A 15617-nucleotide genomic window follows, 5' to 3' on the forward strand; every position below is an offset into this window, starting at 1 on the left:
CTCTGAGAAGCCACAAGCACATAAGCACTGCTATCCAAATGATCATAATCATGAAATTATTGCCAACATATAAATGGTACATTTAAGAAGTGGCCTGTCTTTGGTGGTGGTGGTGTCTAGGGTTTTGGGGTTCTTACACAAAATCTGTTCTGAGACTTCTGCTTCTGTTAGCTTCAGTCACACCTTCCGAATTATGGGTTTCAAGTCTTGCTTGAAAATGAGTTGCGTGATTCCCATTAAAGGAAATGTCAGAAGTTACTCCCTCCAGCCTTCATGTTTTGTCAGTTTTGCAAATGTGACAATGTGAAGCGGATGTTGACACTTCATCCAGTTCTGTCTTGTGTGTGCACATGGACCATGAGCTCTCTGTTCTTTCTGGGAGAATAGAGTCAATCCCTTCAAGGTGTGTATACAGACAGGAAGGACAAGAGGGGAATAAAAACTAGACTGAATTGGTTCCATCTACCCTTCTCCTAAAGCATCAGGGTTGCGTGATTCAGAAGGTTACATCTATCTCTCTATGTTGATGGTTGAATCTTACCCTGTTGATATGCATATACACAACTGAAATCTGCAGTTACGCCTTGTGCAACAGATTTGCAGATACTGTTTTCAGTTCCATTAACCATTTGTCACCACAGATTCTCCTCCTGGCAAAGGAAGTCCTTTAGTCTTTAGGTTCTGGAATGAGGTTTTAATTTACTGTGATGTCAGCTTCCTCCTCCTTTCTTGGTAATGGTAGTGGTATGTTTTTGGTTAAGGATTCTGGGTTTAATGCTTGTCTCTGAGATCATTGGGCTGGTGTGGTATGATCACAGGCAGAAACTCTTTCCCCACTTCAAAATCATATGCAGGGAATTAAACAAACAAATCTTGTCTGTTCCATGTGGGTGAACGTCATGTTCTGCTTTGAAACTCTTTCCCCACATGGATCGAGTGCTTCCCTACAGCATTGCCGACTGCCACCATGCTCCAGCACACCGGACCCCCAGGAGAAGCTGTCATCTGCAGTCCCTGGAACCTGTTCTCTGCCTGTCAGCAAGAACAGAGGGATTTAAATACATATAGCATACATGTGAAAACTTTTGTTTGACTCCGACTTTTCAGTTCATAGCTTGCTTAAGTGCACTGTAGTTGTATGCTTTTTTGTTCAAATTTAAGTGCCATTGCCTTCCATAATGCTGTAAGCGTGTTTATAAGTACTGTTGCATCTCCAGCGTGGCACATCTTCCCATTTTCTGCTCCTGGAGAGGAAGATATGCTGTCATGGGATGTGTCATTGGGATTTTGCTGTAGTGGTGTTCAGTTCTGCACTGCAGCCTTCACTTTCTGCTAGAAATGGTTCCTTTCAGCTGGTCTAATTAGGCTGACAAATAATGCCTACTTGAAAAAAAAATAAAGTGTGAGGGACTTTAAAGTCTGCTTGAACTTGTATTGGGACAGACTCCTTTCTCTTTAGGGAGAACATGTGGCCTGCTCTCTTGGGTTCATGAACTCAAGATTTTTGCCTCTAAGGAGCTTCAAATACTCATTGTGAGTGTTGCTCAAAACAGTGCCAGGACTCAAAACTGAGCATGCCTGCAGCTGGAGGAAAAACATACAGGAGGCAGCTGTTCACAACCTTTTCTTTTCCCTTTTTCTCCCCTCCTTTTTTTTGGTTTTTTTTTTTTTTTTTTCCCCTTGGCTGTTGTTTATCTAGCTCCATTTCAGTGTTCATGAAGTGATTGTCTTTTGTCAGGACTTACTCTTTCGGGTTATTAAATTATATTCACCTGGCAGTATGCTTACAAGATATCCTGTGGTCCATACAGTAACATAGGGACAGCACTAGTTGCCTGCACAAGTACGTGTTGTGCGTTAATTTAATTCATGTGCTCTTTATTGGAAAATGTGCCCTTGAAGGGCTCCAAGTTGTCAGGGACCCAAAAGGAAACAGAAATGAGATGCAGGGTGGCTTCAGCAGGTAGCCTAGCAGGTTTAGCTTAAGTGTACAAATTCCAAGGTTTGTGATGCACCATATAATATGCAAATTATTTATTAGATTAAAGGGAAGGGGTGTTAAAAATGCACATACAATAGTTGTGTTTGCCTTCAGCTTTTAGAAAGAAGAGAAAATGCTAACAGCAGTTTGACAGAAAATCTACACTGAGATGATAATTTAGATGTTAATGTCAGGAGATGGAAAATTTAGAAATTTTGGGCTCTATTTCTCTCTGTATTGCTGCTGTCGTAGTGGCATTGATAGAGTAATTTTTTTTTTTCTCTCTGCTTTCCCTGTTTGTATAACAGGAGCAGCAACACAGCTCCCTTTTTTATGTTGCGCTTTGCCAGTGAAGGAAGCATACAGAGCTTGGAGTTGTTATTGTGGAAATCTGAAAAGGATGCACTAGCACATGTTCTTAGGCAAATCAAGGGCTAAGCTGCTGTTCCCTGCAGACCTCAGCTTTTCTGTGTTGTGCTACAGCTTCAAAAGTCCATACCTGCAGTGAATGGGAATTTGGGTCCTGTATTTCCATCAGTGTGTGCCACTCTTTAAACCTTGAAGAATGCCCAGGAGAAGAGGAGGGAATGGGGTTGTTACTCTCTTGTATGCCTAACAGCAGGAGGTGATGCAATCCAGGGAACATTCGACTTCAGCATTTGGTTGAGGTTGTGTCTGAAAAACATTTTCTCTCAAACTGGCTGAGCATTTGTCACAAAACTGTTGCTCTGTCTTGCATGAGTGACTCCTTCACCCTGCTGTTCCCCCTGCAGAGCCTGTGCCAGTAGTGAGACTGAGAGTGAAGCTGGGGATATCATGGACCAACAGTTTGAGGAAATGAATAACAAGCTGAACTCAATGACGGATCCAACTGGCTTCCTGAGGATGGTCAGCAGGAACAACCTCTTGAACAGGTGAGAATACAGCACTGCACTGTGGGGATCAGCAAGCAGAATGAGATGTCTTGGTGTCGGGCTTCTCTCTAAATTACAGGTTTAGGGTGCAGCTGATGCTATTGCTCATGGTCTCCCTATTGCTCCGAGTTGTGGGGGCACAGAGCAGCAAACTGATCCTGTCCTTTACAGTTGCAGTAACCATCCATTCTTCACAGCATGGATGTATGGGGAACATGAGGCACCTCTCTTAGCAATAAGGTCTGTAAGTTAGTACTGTGCAGCACTCTCCCCTTCTGAGTGGAAGGACTCGTAGACATTTCCCTTCTGTCCTTTTCTTTTATGTTCATGTGGTGCAGTGAAAATTTCTCCCTCCATCAGGAGAGCTCTGCATCTTGCTCCTGATGGGATTGAGACTCCATTACTGCCTAGTGTGTTGCATGTGCATCCAGCCCGGGTGCTTTGGGTGCCTGGTGGCTTCCACAGATAGGTGGCCTATTGGGGGTTGGTTTTGTTCTACAGACTCAAGTGTTGGATGCAAGGGACAAAGAAGCCCTGCCAGGTCCTGGAAGGGCATGGAGTCCTATTGCTTCCTTCTCTAGAAATAGAAATTTTCAGCAGGAAGGAGGCAGGACAGGGACTGAAAGCATTATTGTGCCTCGTGGGAGAGAGGACCCCAGGCACAGGCAGACTCCTAGATAGGACTATGTATTTCACTTAAAAACTCAGTAGCTTGGTTTGGGGGGGTGGCATCTTCATTGCATTTCTAGGTGAATTTGATAGCTTAAAGTGATAGCCAGCAAGGACTTGTCAGCAATTGTTAACTGATTACTCTGACCTGAGGGGCAGCCATTTCGAATTTGCTCTTCTGGCCAAGCACTGTTTGTGACTATCTGAAGAATTGCAGGGGAACTCTGTTTTGTCCCTGCTGTCTGTGAGGTGTCGAGCTTGGAGCTCTTTGCTACACACTTATTATGGAAATACTTGTTTTTGTTCATCTTAACTGTTGTACTAATTAGCTGGGAATAAGCTGCATTTCCAGAGTGACAGGACTGTGCGCTAGCTGCACAGTCTCCACTAATTTTCTGCCTCTTACAACTTGCTCAGGTCTCAGTCTTTCACATTACTGTGCTGATTAGGGCAAGCATTCGAAACAAAAATTGAAGACAGAATTTTTCCAACGTTACCACTCCCCCAGTGGAGAGGGGCTGCGTGGTGCAGCCCAGGGTTTCTGGCTAGATCTGTGCTACCGCATGAATTGTGAGCACAGAATACCCCAGGCCTTTCTCAGCTGGAAAAGAAAATGCGATCAGCCTGAAGTGTTGTGAGCCATCACTGGAGCTTGTGAGCTGTAACAGCATCCCCGTGAAACTGGGAGCTGCCTGTTGGCACCAACAACTGTTTTTCTTTCCAGAATCCACATGCGTATCTCTTCAAGCTGCTGCATTGATGATGAACTATGAGTACTTGCTAGGTTTGGATCAAACAGACAGATACCCAGAATCACTGAGATGTTTTGCTAGTTCATCAGGCTTAGAAGGACAGGAGAATGCCCCTCTGATTACAGGGAAAAAATATGATCCAGTTCTGCTCCAGGGAATGTTAATCCACAGAATCACTGCAGAGGCCAACCATCCAGCATCTGTGTCTTTCTGCTCCATAGGAGCCAAGTGCATTACCTTGAACCCACATCCAGGAGCTTACCTCAGGTGCCTTGTCAGGTAACTAGGTGCCTTGTCAGGTAACTAGTTTGCAGCTTTTAGGAGAATGGGATGGGGCAACTTGGGCACTTAATTAAAAGCACCCTCACAAGGGGATCAGGAGGAGCACTAAAGAGCAGCCATGTCTTTGATGTTCTCACCATGAGCACTGAGACTGAGATGAAGAGAATGAGAAGACACAGCTGTAATGGCCTGCCTGCCTGCCCACCTTTTGTCTGCAGATGGGGGCATACCAGCGGGCTCTAGTGGCAGAGCTAACACTGCCACATCTGTTTGCACCTGGCTTGCTGAGCCCTGAATTCAGGGTAGATGCTGTGGTCCTGCCCAAGACTTTGAATACCTCCTGTACTTAACGTCTGCTCCAGTCCCACAGGTGATCAAACTGGAGGCTACAGAGTCTAGAAGGGCACTGTAGAAAGCATTTGCTGGCCTCTTGCTATACTGTGTGGTTCTTTATAATTAAGCTGTGTAGAGAGTCATGTGGCTCACGGCATGCAGCACACCAAGCTTGGGACAACAAGGAGATACCCTTGCAAGAGCCCTGAAGCTTCAGGAAAGAAGCAGATGAAAATCTGCATGGAAGAGAGCAGATTAAGAAATAAAATGGGAGCAGGCGGCATTTTTGTGCACTGGTCTAGAGCTCTAACAAGGAACTGTGAGCTCTTAGACTTTGGTTAAGCAACAGAATTGAATGGTTAGCTAGAGCACAAGCTGAAGCTGTGATCTTGCAGCTCCAGGCTCCAGCTCACCTCCTCTGTGCAATGGCTTTTCTGCCAGCTAGTGCTGGAGTGAGTTCATGTAGCTGTAGGTCAATGCTGAGTGGACTGTTGCTGCTGTAGTGCTTCAGAGGATGGTAAAATTTTGCCTCACAAGCAGTGATTGAAGGTGTGGCGTCTGTTTGCTTTGGCTTCTGTGCTGTAGGGAACAAAGAGAAGTAAGGCCTGCTTGGAGCTGAGAATAAGAGCTTGTCTTCCCTACTGCCAAGGCAGGCCTTGCATTCCTCATGTGGGGCCTGAATGCATGATCACATCTTGTGTTTGAATATTGGAGATCCTCAAAGGAGTTTGCATGGCTTGGGGCCAGTGCAAGTTCCCTCACACACAGGAATTGCACATGCTGTTAAGGTCCTATGTTAGAAAATTAGGCCCTGGAGATGCTGGGACTGTTTGGAGCCATCCAGTCTCCATGTCTGGCGACAAGCGGGTGACTGAAAGGAAGCCCTTGGTTTGGGATGGGTGCCCTCTGGCTGCTGTCATCAGGTAACCTGGTTTTTAAGCAGAGAATAGTATGGGTTTTTGGCAGTTCTGCTTAGAAAAGCAAAAAATGCGGGGGTTTGGCAGTTAACTTAAGGAACTTCTGAGAAGAAATGGACTTTGGAGGAGAAAGAAGCACTGAGGGGATGCTGCAGTGATCTCAGTATTGGGCAATAGCTGTCTAAGCTGTAGATGCCACTGATACAACCCCCAAGACAGTCCCAGTTGCTCACATCTTATGCAGCTTCTGTTTTCTCTGTTCCTTAGGGCTCTTAGACTTTTGTTGGGTTTCCAGATTAAAATCTGATTTCCTCCCTGCTAATCATCTTCTGCTCCAGCAAGGGACTTGATCACTGCCCTGTACCTGAATATAGCTCCCCCACCTTTTCTTTGGCCTCTCCACCATCATGGGGATACAGTTTGTCCTCCTTCCATGTACCTGCAGAAAAAACGAGAATCAGCCCTGATGCTGCTCAAAGGGTAAAATATACTTCCTTGAGGTCAATTTTTGCAATGCAGCATGGTGAGAATTTGTAAAAGGCTAAATGGGAGGTAAGGAGCAATATAACTTGAGATGTGAATTCACTTCCGCCAAGGCCATTGCTATCTCCCAGCTCCCCTTACAATTGCAAAGAGCTTGGGTTTTTTTCAGTAGAGTCAGCATGCTCAGGGTCCCTGGCCAGTCCTACAAGCATAGCTGGAGACTTTCAGAGCAAGTTCAGTGCCCCATTAAGAGTAAAGTCTCTATGAATCCAGCCAGAGGAATCTAGCAGAAGGTGCTTACAATTCACATGGAGCCTCAGCAGCAGTAAAAATGTGGCTATCGCCAAGATACTGTTTCATCTCGTTTTGCTCAGGGTTTCATTCTGGTGACCATCATGTGGTGTCTGAGCGTAGATCTCCTCTCCTCTTGGTGTGGCACCCTGCTTTTGTGTTGATTTTGACCCTGTGGCTGTGCTTATGTCATCGCACAGTGAGGACCAGTTGCTCGCTAATGGATGGGGAGCCAGGAGCTAGGTGCAGCAGCAGAGCCTGCGGGGCAGAGGCCACACCAGCAGGACCCCATCCAGCCATACCCAGTGAAGTGAGCAGGGCAGACCTGGGAATGGCAGCCAGAGCCAGCTGAGAGTTTGGATCATCAGGCAAGTGCCTGGTGATGAGGCAGGTCTGAGGTCAAGCCAGGTGTGCAGGTGTCCCAAGTCAGGATCAAGTCTGGTGGTGGTAACTGGGGTCAGGCACAGCCCACTAATGGCTGTGTGGGTCCATCGGGAGGGGCAGTCTGAGGGGATGTTAGTGGCAGGTCAGGCTCTGGATCAGCAGGGTTCACGGGCAGGCACAGGCAGAGCTGTGATGGAGCTGGGGACAAGCATACCTCCAGCATAGCTGAAGCAGAGACCAAAGGCCCAGGCCCCAGCTTAAATGGAGCTGCCGGGCTCATGGGCAGGGCATGTTGGTGGAGGCCCCAGTGCAGGCTGGTCAGGGTCATTAAAGCCTATTAATACCCTCAGGGACCTGACAGCTTGCCCTGGAGAACCATGCAGCTGACCCCCTCTGGAGCAGAGGGGTGGGGGTGTGCCAGGGATACTGGCTGTCCCAAGACGAAGCGAGGCCTTTGGCAGGCAGATAGGAAAGCAGTGGCTGGAGAGTCTCTTATCTGTCTGGTTCTCTACCATACAGGGTGCAGTGCTGTAGCTGCCCAAGTACAGACCACACACGCAGAGAGTGCTGGGTGGTCTGTGGGTTTTGTGTAACCACTGGTGGGTTCTGGAGATAATTACGGGTCCTTGAAAGCATCCACAGGGAGCTCATATCTGAATGTTTTCTGGAGCTTCCCACAGCTGGGTATTGTGAGTGTGTCAAGGCCCTGAATGTGGATTCGGGACTGCATCTCTAGGAAGAGTCTTTTTGAGGCAGGGTTGCAGAATGACAGGCCTGATGGATATCCATTGTCCTGAGGCTGTCAGACCACTGCAGCAGTAAGTCTGACTCCCACCCGAATGGCTGTGCTTGGTCATGAGTAGTATTTGACTTGTCCAGAGTCCTAACGGGTGCCAAGGCAAGAGCAGCTCTGTGCTGATTCTGGTAGGAACTCCTCCTTCCTGCCCAGCCCAGCCACCTTCATCCTCAGCAAGCAGAGCAGGGCTCTGTGAGGCTGGTGGTAGGCCAAATCAGTCTGAGCTCAAGGCTTGCGTGACACGGGCTTTCACCCCCTTTCTCTGAGGCTGTGATGGGGTCATTGCTTTGTTCTTGCATCTCCAAGACAAAGGGCGGAAGCAGAGTTAATGCTAATACATGCAGGCAGTCCTGAGTCCCAGTTTGTGCTGTTTCCTCTGCTTGCTGCAGGTCATGCTGCCTTATACAAAGGGTTATAAAAAAAAGAGCACTGCGGAGTCTGTGCAGAGGCTTCCAAATGGGAGATTTTACTGTTCCAGAAATCAGGGGACCCCTCGACATTGCAAGAGCAAGGTAGAAATAATCAGTGCAGCATCCCAGAAGCTAGTACTGGCACTCTGTAGAAGGGGTGTTTGGCCAAAAGATTCAGAAGTCTCTGTCTTGTCACATTGAAATCACCTGGACTCATGCCTGACAAGCCACCTGGAGAGCCATTTGTTTGCACTGGTTTGGGAGGAAAGGGAGCGGGCTGGCTAGTGCTCCAGGTCTGCTCTGCCTGCTACAAAAGATCTCTGTCCATCCTCCCCCTGTGGATTTTCTCACTCTTCTTTGCGTACACAAACACACAGGCAAGAGATTTGAAAGATTTATGATACTCCCTTGCTTTTGTTCTAATAAAAAGCAATCTGAGTGGTGAAGGAATAAATCTGGAGCTGCTTGGCTGTGAAACCAAGATGAAGGAGGCTCTCCTGATTAGAGTAATCAAGACCCTATTCCTTGCAATAAATTAGTGTGTTAAAATCGCTTAATACAGAAGGTGAGGCTGGCGAGTGCCACCTGCTGGCAAATAACTGCTTCTTGGAAAGGTCAAGGCTATTGTGCTTGGAGTAAAGCTCTACATGCTCACTGATTCCTAGATAAGCAGTGGGGTATCCCTACCCTTCTAGACTGCTATATCAGGCAGGATATACTAAACGGATGTGCTTTGAGCACAGGGTTCAGGGCACTAGAAATGTGTGAGATTGGGAAAGCAGTTTTTATTTTCTGATCTGCTTTTAAAATCTGTGCTACACAAAGTACGGAAACAGCTGAGCACTGCAAAGTGTGCTTGGCTGACTCAGCTGCTGCAGTGAAGCTAGGCAGAGGGGTCCAGAGGGGAGCAGAGAGTGCTGAGTCCATGCTGATCATCCAATGAACTTGATATTGCACAAGTCACCTAGTCAAGTTTTCAGCAGCTGAGTAGCAGCAGCGTACTCGTACTTTCACCAGAATCTCTGCATCGGAGAGCATGGGCAGTTGGACACCAGGCTTCCATTTGCATTCTTAAATTATTCCTGTTGGCCCATAAGATGTAAATACCTTGTTAGTGGGGAGCATGTGTGTTAGCATTGGTTTTTCTTTAGAGAATAGGTTTTAGACATGATGTGAACTGGATCTGGAGACTGGTTGCAGCAACTGAGGAGAGAAAGAGAGGGGAGAAAGAAATTTTCTGAATCTGTCTGTTGGTATGTGTCAGAAAAGGTCAGGGGTATGTCTCAGGCCTGTGGTTTGTCAGTGGTAGAAGGAATGCACTTGAGTGCAAGATTTTTGCATTTCTTGTCTTTTCCTGCATGTTGGCTTAATCTGGTAGTTTGAAGAGACACTGTGCCTATATGTGTGTGTATATGTATCTGCTATAGGCACATATATATGTGCATACATATGAATATATATGCCTATAGCAAATACACAGTCAACTATTAATATATCTCATTGATTAATGTATCTGTTGGATGCTGAGTTTTCTTTTGATTTCCTGGATGTGCAAGTACTTTATGCATTTACTTCTTTTCTGTGTTGATAGCCAAGAATCGATCCAGGCAAGAGGTAAAAATAAGGAACAGAGACAAGGTATTTCTTCAGAGTAAACGTCCTTAAAAAAAGGACATTGCAGACTAGTGTCCTGAAAAAGCATGTGAGTTTGGTCATGAATTAGGAAACTATAGCTGCTTTGCTGTTGTGTAAATTGGCAAAGGCACATAGCATTGGAAGGTGTCTGAGAGGCAAAACAGTGCTGTGCTCCATAGAGACCAAGAATGGAGGGAGGCTTTCTCTGCACTGCAGCATCAGAGTATGATCTGGACTGGGATTCCATGGAACCCTCCATCAAATGCATTTGGCACCTTGAGGACAATGAGGCATGTGTTGCCTCATGGGTGGCCTTTTATGCTTGAAATTGTTGTGTTTATTACTGGACGGCCCCAGTGGTGACTCTGGTTACACTTCAGACCTTGCACTACCATTACTGTTCAATGTCTTATTTCCCTCCCTGCCTTTTCTTTAAGGCCCACCTGTTAAAACTTTCTGGAAGGTTACCCTTTTCACATAAAATGGTTGATCATGGCACCAAGCCAAGGACAACCTTTCTGGGGAGCACAGCTGCTGGATTAGTGAAACCAGAATTGGGCAACATCATTTCCTCAACAGGGTGATAACTTTTTGTAGCTATGCCATCTCAGTCTCCTCAAGAGTGATGGTGTTTGGTGGCTGGTGATGTCAGGAGAGCACATGCAGAGCTTTCTCTGTGGGGATGTCAGAAATGGGCTCCAGGTCAGCTCTTGTATCTGACACTTCATGGAGCCATTCAGAGGAGTGGCAGCAAGTGCAGGCATTAACTTCATGTTTTGTTGTTTGCCTGTTGTCATATTTCCTTTTGGTACCATGCTAGATTAGTTGGTGCAAAACCCAAGTGCAAATCTTCCTGTGATTGTAGTCAATTGTTAATGGGTCTCATGTTTGCCCACACACAACAGCTGTACACATATATGGAGTAAAAACTGTGAACAGCACTTCAGGCACTTGAGTTTGTAGAGAAGCTCCACAGCAATGTAATATGCTGTCTGCAACTGATTCACCCTGCCATTAATGTCATTGTTCATTGCGGTGTGAAGCTGAATGGGAGAATAAAGCCCTGCCATGAAGCATCTTACAGAACAGAGTCCTCTGGGTGGACAGGGACTGGCTCATTGTCAGTGTTAATGAAGTCAGGGCAACCTGTAGTGGACCTCAGATTTCTGCAACCAATCTCTCACTTGCCTTTTGCCCACAGGAGCTGTCAGAGCATGACCAGTCTGTTCAGCAGTACCATGTCTCCTGTTAAGGATGGAACATCATCTCTTCCAAGGAGGCAGACTTCCTTCACCAAACCCCCACTCCGTGCGCTCTACGACTTACTGATAGGACCTATGGAAGGAGTAAGCCTTTGGCGCGGACAAATGCAGAGATTCATTTACCAAAATCCCCTGTCAATGTGGGAAAGCAAGAATAGGGAACTTGGGGATTGTATCTGAAGCGTGGTGGTTTTCACTTGGTCTTCCCAGATGGTGAGACTGGGTGTGCTAGGAGGTGGAAACAAGGGAAGTTGCTGTTGTTACCACTTCTAGTCAGCTGCCAAAGTATAACACTTTTCATGAACCTAAGCAGGAAGTGTATCCTTAATTCACTAATACTAATTGGCAAACTCAGCAGCTCTGTCTAGAGACAAACAGGTCAGGGGATAGAAAAAGCAGTATTGGGAACCCGGCAGCACCACTGCCCCACCCTGTGCCTCCTGCTGCCATGCAGTGCAGCGCTGGCAGCCAGCTGCAGCCAGACAAGCTGGGCCTTGCTCTCTCTCCATCCCAGGGATTGGTGCTTTTGCAAGGAGACGGACGTGCTCCTGGTAGGTGCCAGCAGCAGCGGGTGGGAGCTGCTGCTGGGGCTGGTCAGGTGCTGGGCAGCCCACTTGGTTCACTGCCGGTGTCCCAGCGCTCAGCCCATTCAGGGCCCTGCTCTGTACATGGCGGTCCTGCACCAGGGTGCACCTGCCAGCGCGGGGGTGGAAGGCAGAGGTCCCCACATTGTCCCATGCTGGTGGATCATGGGGTGAACACAGAAGCAAAAGGAAGCTGCGTGGCGCAGTGTCCTGCGGCAGCCCTGGCCAGCCCATGTGGGAGGCCAGGAGTGGCAGCGCAGCCCCTGGTTCCAGTCTCATGGAGCAATGGCGGGATAAATTAAAAAGTCCTGTCTGTGTCACATGGTATCTAGCTAGAAGAGGTAAAGTCACTCAGTCAAGAACTAGTCTTTTCTCAATTTGTATCCAGCTGAATGAACAGATCAAAATGTCAGGATTCTGTCACATGAGAGGGAAAACCAGCTCTACCCTGGGTTACTTTAAAGGCTATTCGGACCTTTAATCTTGTCTGCAGAAGTCACCTGTGTTGTGGAGGCATAACCTTTGTGAGCCTGAGCCTTTGTTAGCTCTGTCAGCCTGCCATCCCACAGTTACGCCATGAATCTTGGAGAGCGGGGCTTTCTGCTCTAGAAGTAGCACGTGCATCCTCTTTGCAGGGTGAGGAGGTCAGCCCTGCTTATGGGTTTTCTTTGTCATCTTCTACAACATTCTTGAGAAACCTTCACCTGGGAGTTTAACGCCTGCCTACACCTAGTGTAAATAGGTAAGACAGGCCAGGAGGAAATCCTTATGGGGAACCTCAGGAGTCTGCTGCTTCTTCCTGGTGAGGACGCACTGTGGTTGGGCACTGTTTGGCAGGTTTGGGTGTCTGAGGCCCAAAGCTGGCTCCAGTAAGGTACTGCAGGGCTTGGCAGGGCTTTCAGAGAGCACAGAATTAGTAGATACAGGGTCCTTACTAGCCACTTTCTAAGAGGATGCAATTCAGGTCTTGTGTGTGGTTTGGCAGTCTCACTGTAACGGAAACTTCCAATTATAGCGACACTAGCTGCAAGAGAGGGACCCATCCAAGCCAGCAGCTGTCAGCCGGCCTAACCCAGCACAGCCATGCTCCCCGCAAATGACGGACCAGAGACTTTTACACCATCATGACAAATCACCAGAGTGGCTGGTATCGTTGCTTTGAAGTAGAGCACGCATTCCTGTGCTTGGCAGTTCATGCTTTTCCCCTTCTCACTGAAGAGATTCTTTTTTTGTTAGAACTCACCCTAAAATTAATTCTTGGAGACATACGAAACGCGAATGATCCTCATAGTTTTATTTCTGTTTCTGTAATGCACATATAGCCATCATGAGAAAAAAAATATTAAACTCTAGGGGTTTTACATACAAATTATTAAAAATTCTGCTAGGCACATGTCACTACAGCTCAGATGCTCTGATTGTGTTGCAGACAGCTAAAGCTCCTGGAGCAGTAAGTAAAATGGAAATATGTATTAAAAAAACAAACAACAACAAAAAAATTCTGGAAGGCAACAACTGCTCTGGTGGGAAGCTGCTGCTTTTCAACTCGGGCTTTGCAGAAAGAGGCACGGCTGAATGGAGGCTGGTAAATTTAGCTGCAGAGCATGTGTGCTTATTCACCCCAGACAGTGAGTGCCAAGGAGGCCACCACAGGCACTGCTGGGGTTGTAAACAGCATGTCAGGAGGGAGTGGAGGGGGTTTGCAGGAAGGCTCCCAAGTCTGCTGTGTGTCAGCAGCTGCTCTGCATCTCCGTTTGCAGTCTGTGGGGCAGAGTGATCTCCAGAGCTGTAAGGAGGACAGGAGAAACAGCAAGAGGTCAGCAACTATTTTTAACTCCTTTTAAATGAAAATTTTCTTACCCTTCAGCAGTTTTGTTCCCACTTCAAATGGCAAGAAGCCTTTAAAAGCACCTCGCTGTATCTCTTCAGTTTTCTACTGTTTGACATTCTCCCTCATAGCTGACCTGTTTTTTGGTATTTCTGACTTGCTCCAGGCTCCCTTTGGAGAAGACTGCTGGACTGATTTTACTATTTCTTTAGTAATGTTCATTCATCTTTGCTGCTGCCTGAGACCTAAAGCTTGAGACTGACTGCAAATTTCTGTTAGTGTTTAATTGCTAGTGAGAGGGGATCAGTGTATCTCAAATTAATAGTCAGCTGTCAGTGCATCACAGTGCAGTCTGGAAGTCTGCTCCAGACAGACCCTGAGCAAGATGGAGAGGAAGAATTGTGTGTTAGGACCAGGGTGCATTTGTCTGAGTTCTATATATAAAACTTCACACAAGTAGTAATACTCAGCCTCAAAATGCACAATATCCCTTTCTCTTCTGTTGCGCTGTCATTATCCAACGTGTCTGCACTTCAGGATTTTCTGACATTACTTTTGCACCCCTCTTGTTTCAGAAGTCTGTGTGTTTCCATTAGACTTTTCATAGTAGTAGTTCACTGTTGGGAGTGAAAGAAAGAAGATTCTTCTCTTCCCTGTTAAATGGGGACTCAACTGAAATAAGCATGCTCTACAGCAGGGATGTTAAAGGGACTAATGTTTGATAAATAACAGAAGAGAGTTAGAACATGGATGTTATTTCTTCCAAGAAGAATGTACCTAGCCAGCACCTCAGAGGTTTTAGTGGTTATTATTTATGAAATGTAAGCCACGTGTTTGAAAAATATACTTACTTTACTGCTGTTCTGTTGAAGCCCCAGAATTTGCATCAGGAAAGAGATAATGTTTGGAGGCATCGGAAGCTAGTTCAGAAATCCACTTGGAATGGAGTCAGGCAGGTTTGTCTTCATTTGCTGAGCAGCCTGAGTAGCTGTTTTTCTCCTGTCAAAACAGTTGTTTGCTACATCTGATGGCAATTAAAATGGCTGAAAATGAAAATTCTCAAAAGAACTGAAAACCTAGTATGCAGAACTAGATCCTTGTCTCTGTCCTGCAGTGAACACTGCAAAGTTAGCTTGCCTTTGGTAACATCAAGCAGTCTAGACAGAAACAGAACAACACTAGTTGAACTGGTTATCTCCAAAACTATGTCAAGTTAAGGACTTGGTCTCATCCAAGCTTGTGCTAAAAGTTCCATCTTCAGATAAATGGTTTATTTACTAGGCCAAGCCGTGGCTGCTGGTCTAGCTTAAAGGTGTAGAATTGCTTAGAAATTTACTGCCACTTTGCATGAGAGTCCTTTAGACTTTTTTGTGTGTGTGTGTGCTGCAAGTGTTTAAGCTGGAGCAAATTTCAGTGCTTTGAAGTTACAGTTGCCTGGGGTGATAACTAATTATTTTTACAATATACTAGATAAATAAGAGTGAAATTCCCACAGTTACATGGGACCAGGAGCAGTTGCCACTTTTTGTGCCCAGCTGCATGTTCCTGGTTCATTAATCTCTCTGCCTCACTTCTCCATCCATAATGTACTTTCTGTTTAGACCTATCTGTTTAGACCTATTTGTGACTCTGGGTTGATTACAATGTCAGTTGTCTTGAAGCACAGGTCATAGACACAATCTGTCTGTAGATTGTTTCCTCTTATTTAGGAAATTGCTACTTTAAAATTCAGTATCAGAAAGAATATTCTCTTTTAAAGGGTAAGGTGATGATAATATTGACAATACATAGGTGGTTGGGCTTAACAAAGATTTTACGCTGGAGCAGAAGGAGTTGCTGTACTGTGGTGAAGCTGGGCCCCAGCACGCTTGCTGAGGCCGGCTGTGACTACTGAAATCCATACAGCGTGTCAGCACACTCAAGGCTCGTTCATCTGAATAGGATTGTTTGCGTGCAGGTGAGCAACAGTCCAGCTGTATAGATCTGCCCAATGCCAATGTGCATTCACCTGTCACTACGTCTATGTTCACCTGGAGCGTAATTCTGATGCAGATATTTCCAAACCTGACATGGGGTCAGACTAGAGCCTGATGCTT

At 46.3% G+C, this 15617-nt stretch overlaps 1 protein-coding gene across 7 annotated transcripts in view; it reads left to right on the top strand.

Annotated features, from left to right (window-relative positions):
- The window catches only part of TTC28 (tetratricopeptide repeat domain 28), a 199974-nt gene that overhangs the window by 168992 nt on the left and 15365 nt on the right, over positions 1-15617 (top strand). For all 7 annotated transcript variants that reach the window (XM_069794498.1, XM_069794499.1, XM_069794500.1 and 4 more), the window contains 2 exons: positions 2755-2895; positions 11049-11193. In XM_069794498.1, the coding sequence (XP_069650599.1) occupies positions 2755-2895; positions 11049-11193 (286 nt within the window). The remainder of the gene's footprint in view (positions 1-2754; positions 2896-11048; positions 11194-15617) is intronic.

This window comes from Haliaeetus albicilla, chromosome 10, assembly GCF_947461875.1.
Source record: "Haliaeetus albicilla chromosome 10, bHalAlb1.1, whole genome shotgun sequence".
NCBI classification, from domain to species: Eukaryota; Metazoa; Chordata; class Aves; order Accipitriformes; family Accipitridae; genus Haliaeetus; species Haliaeetus albicilla.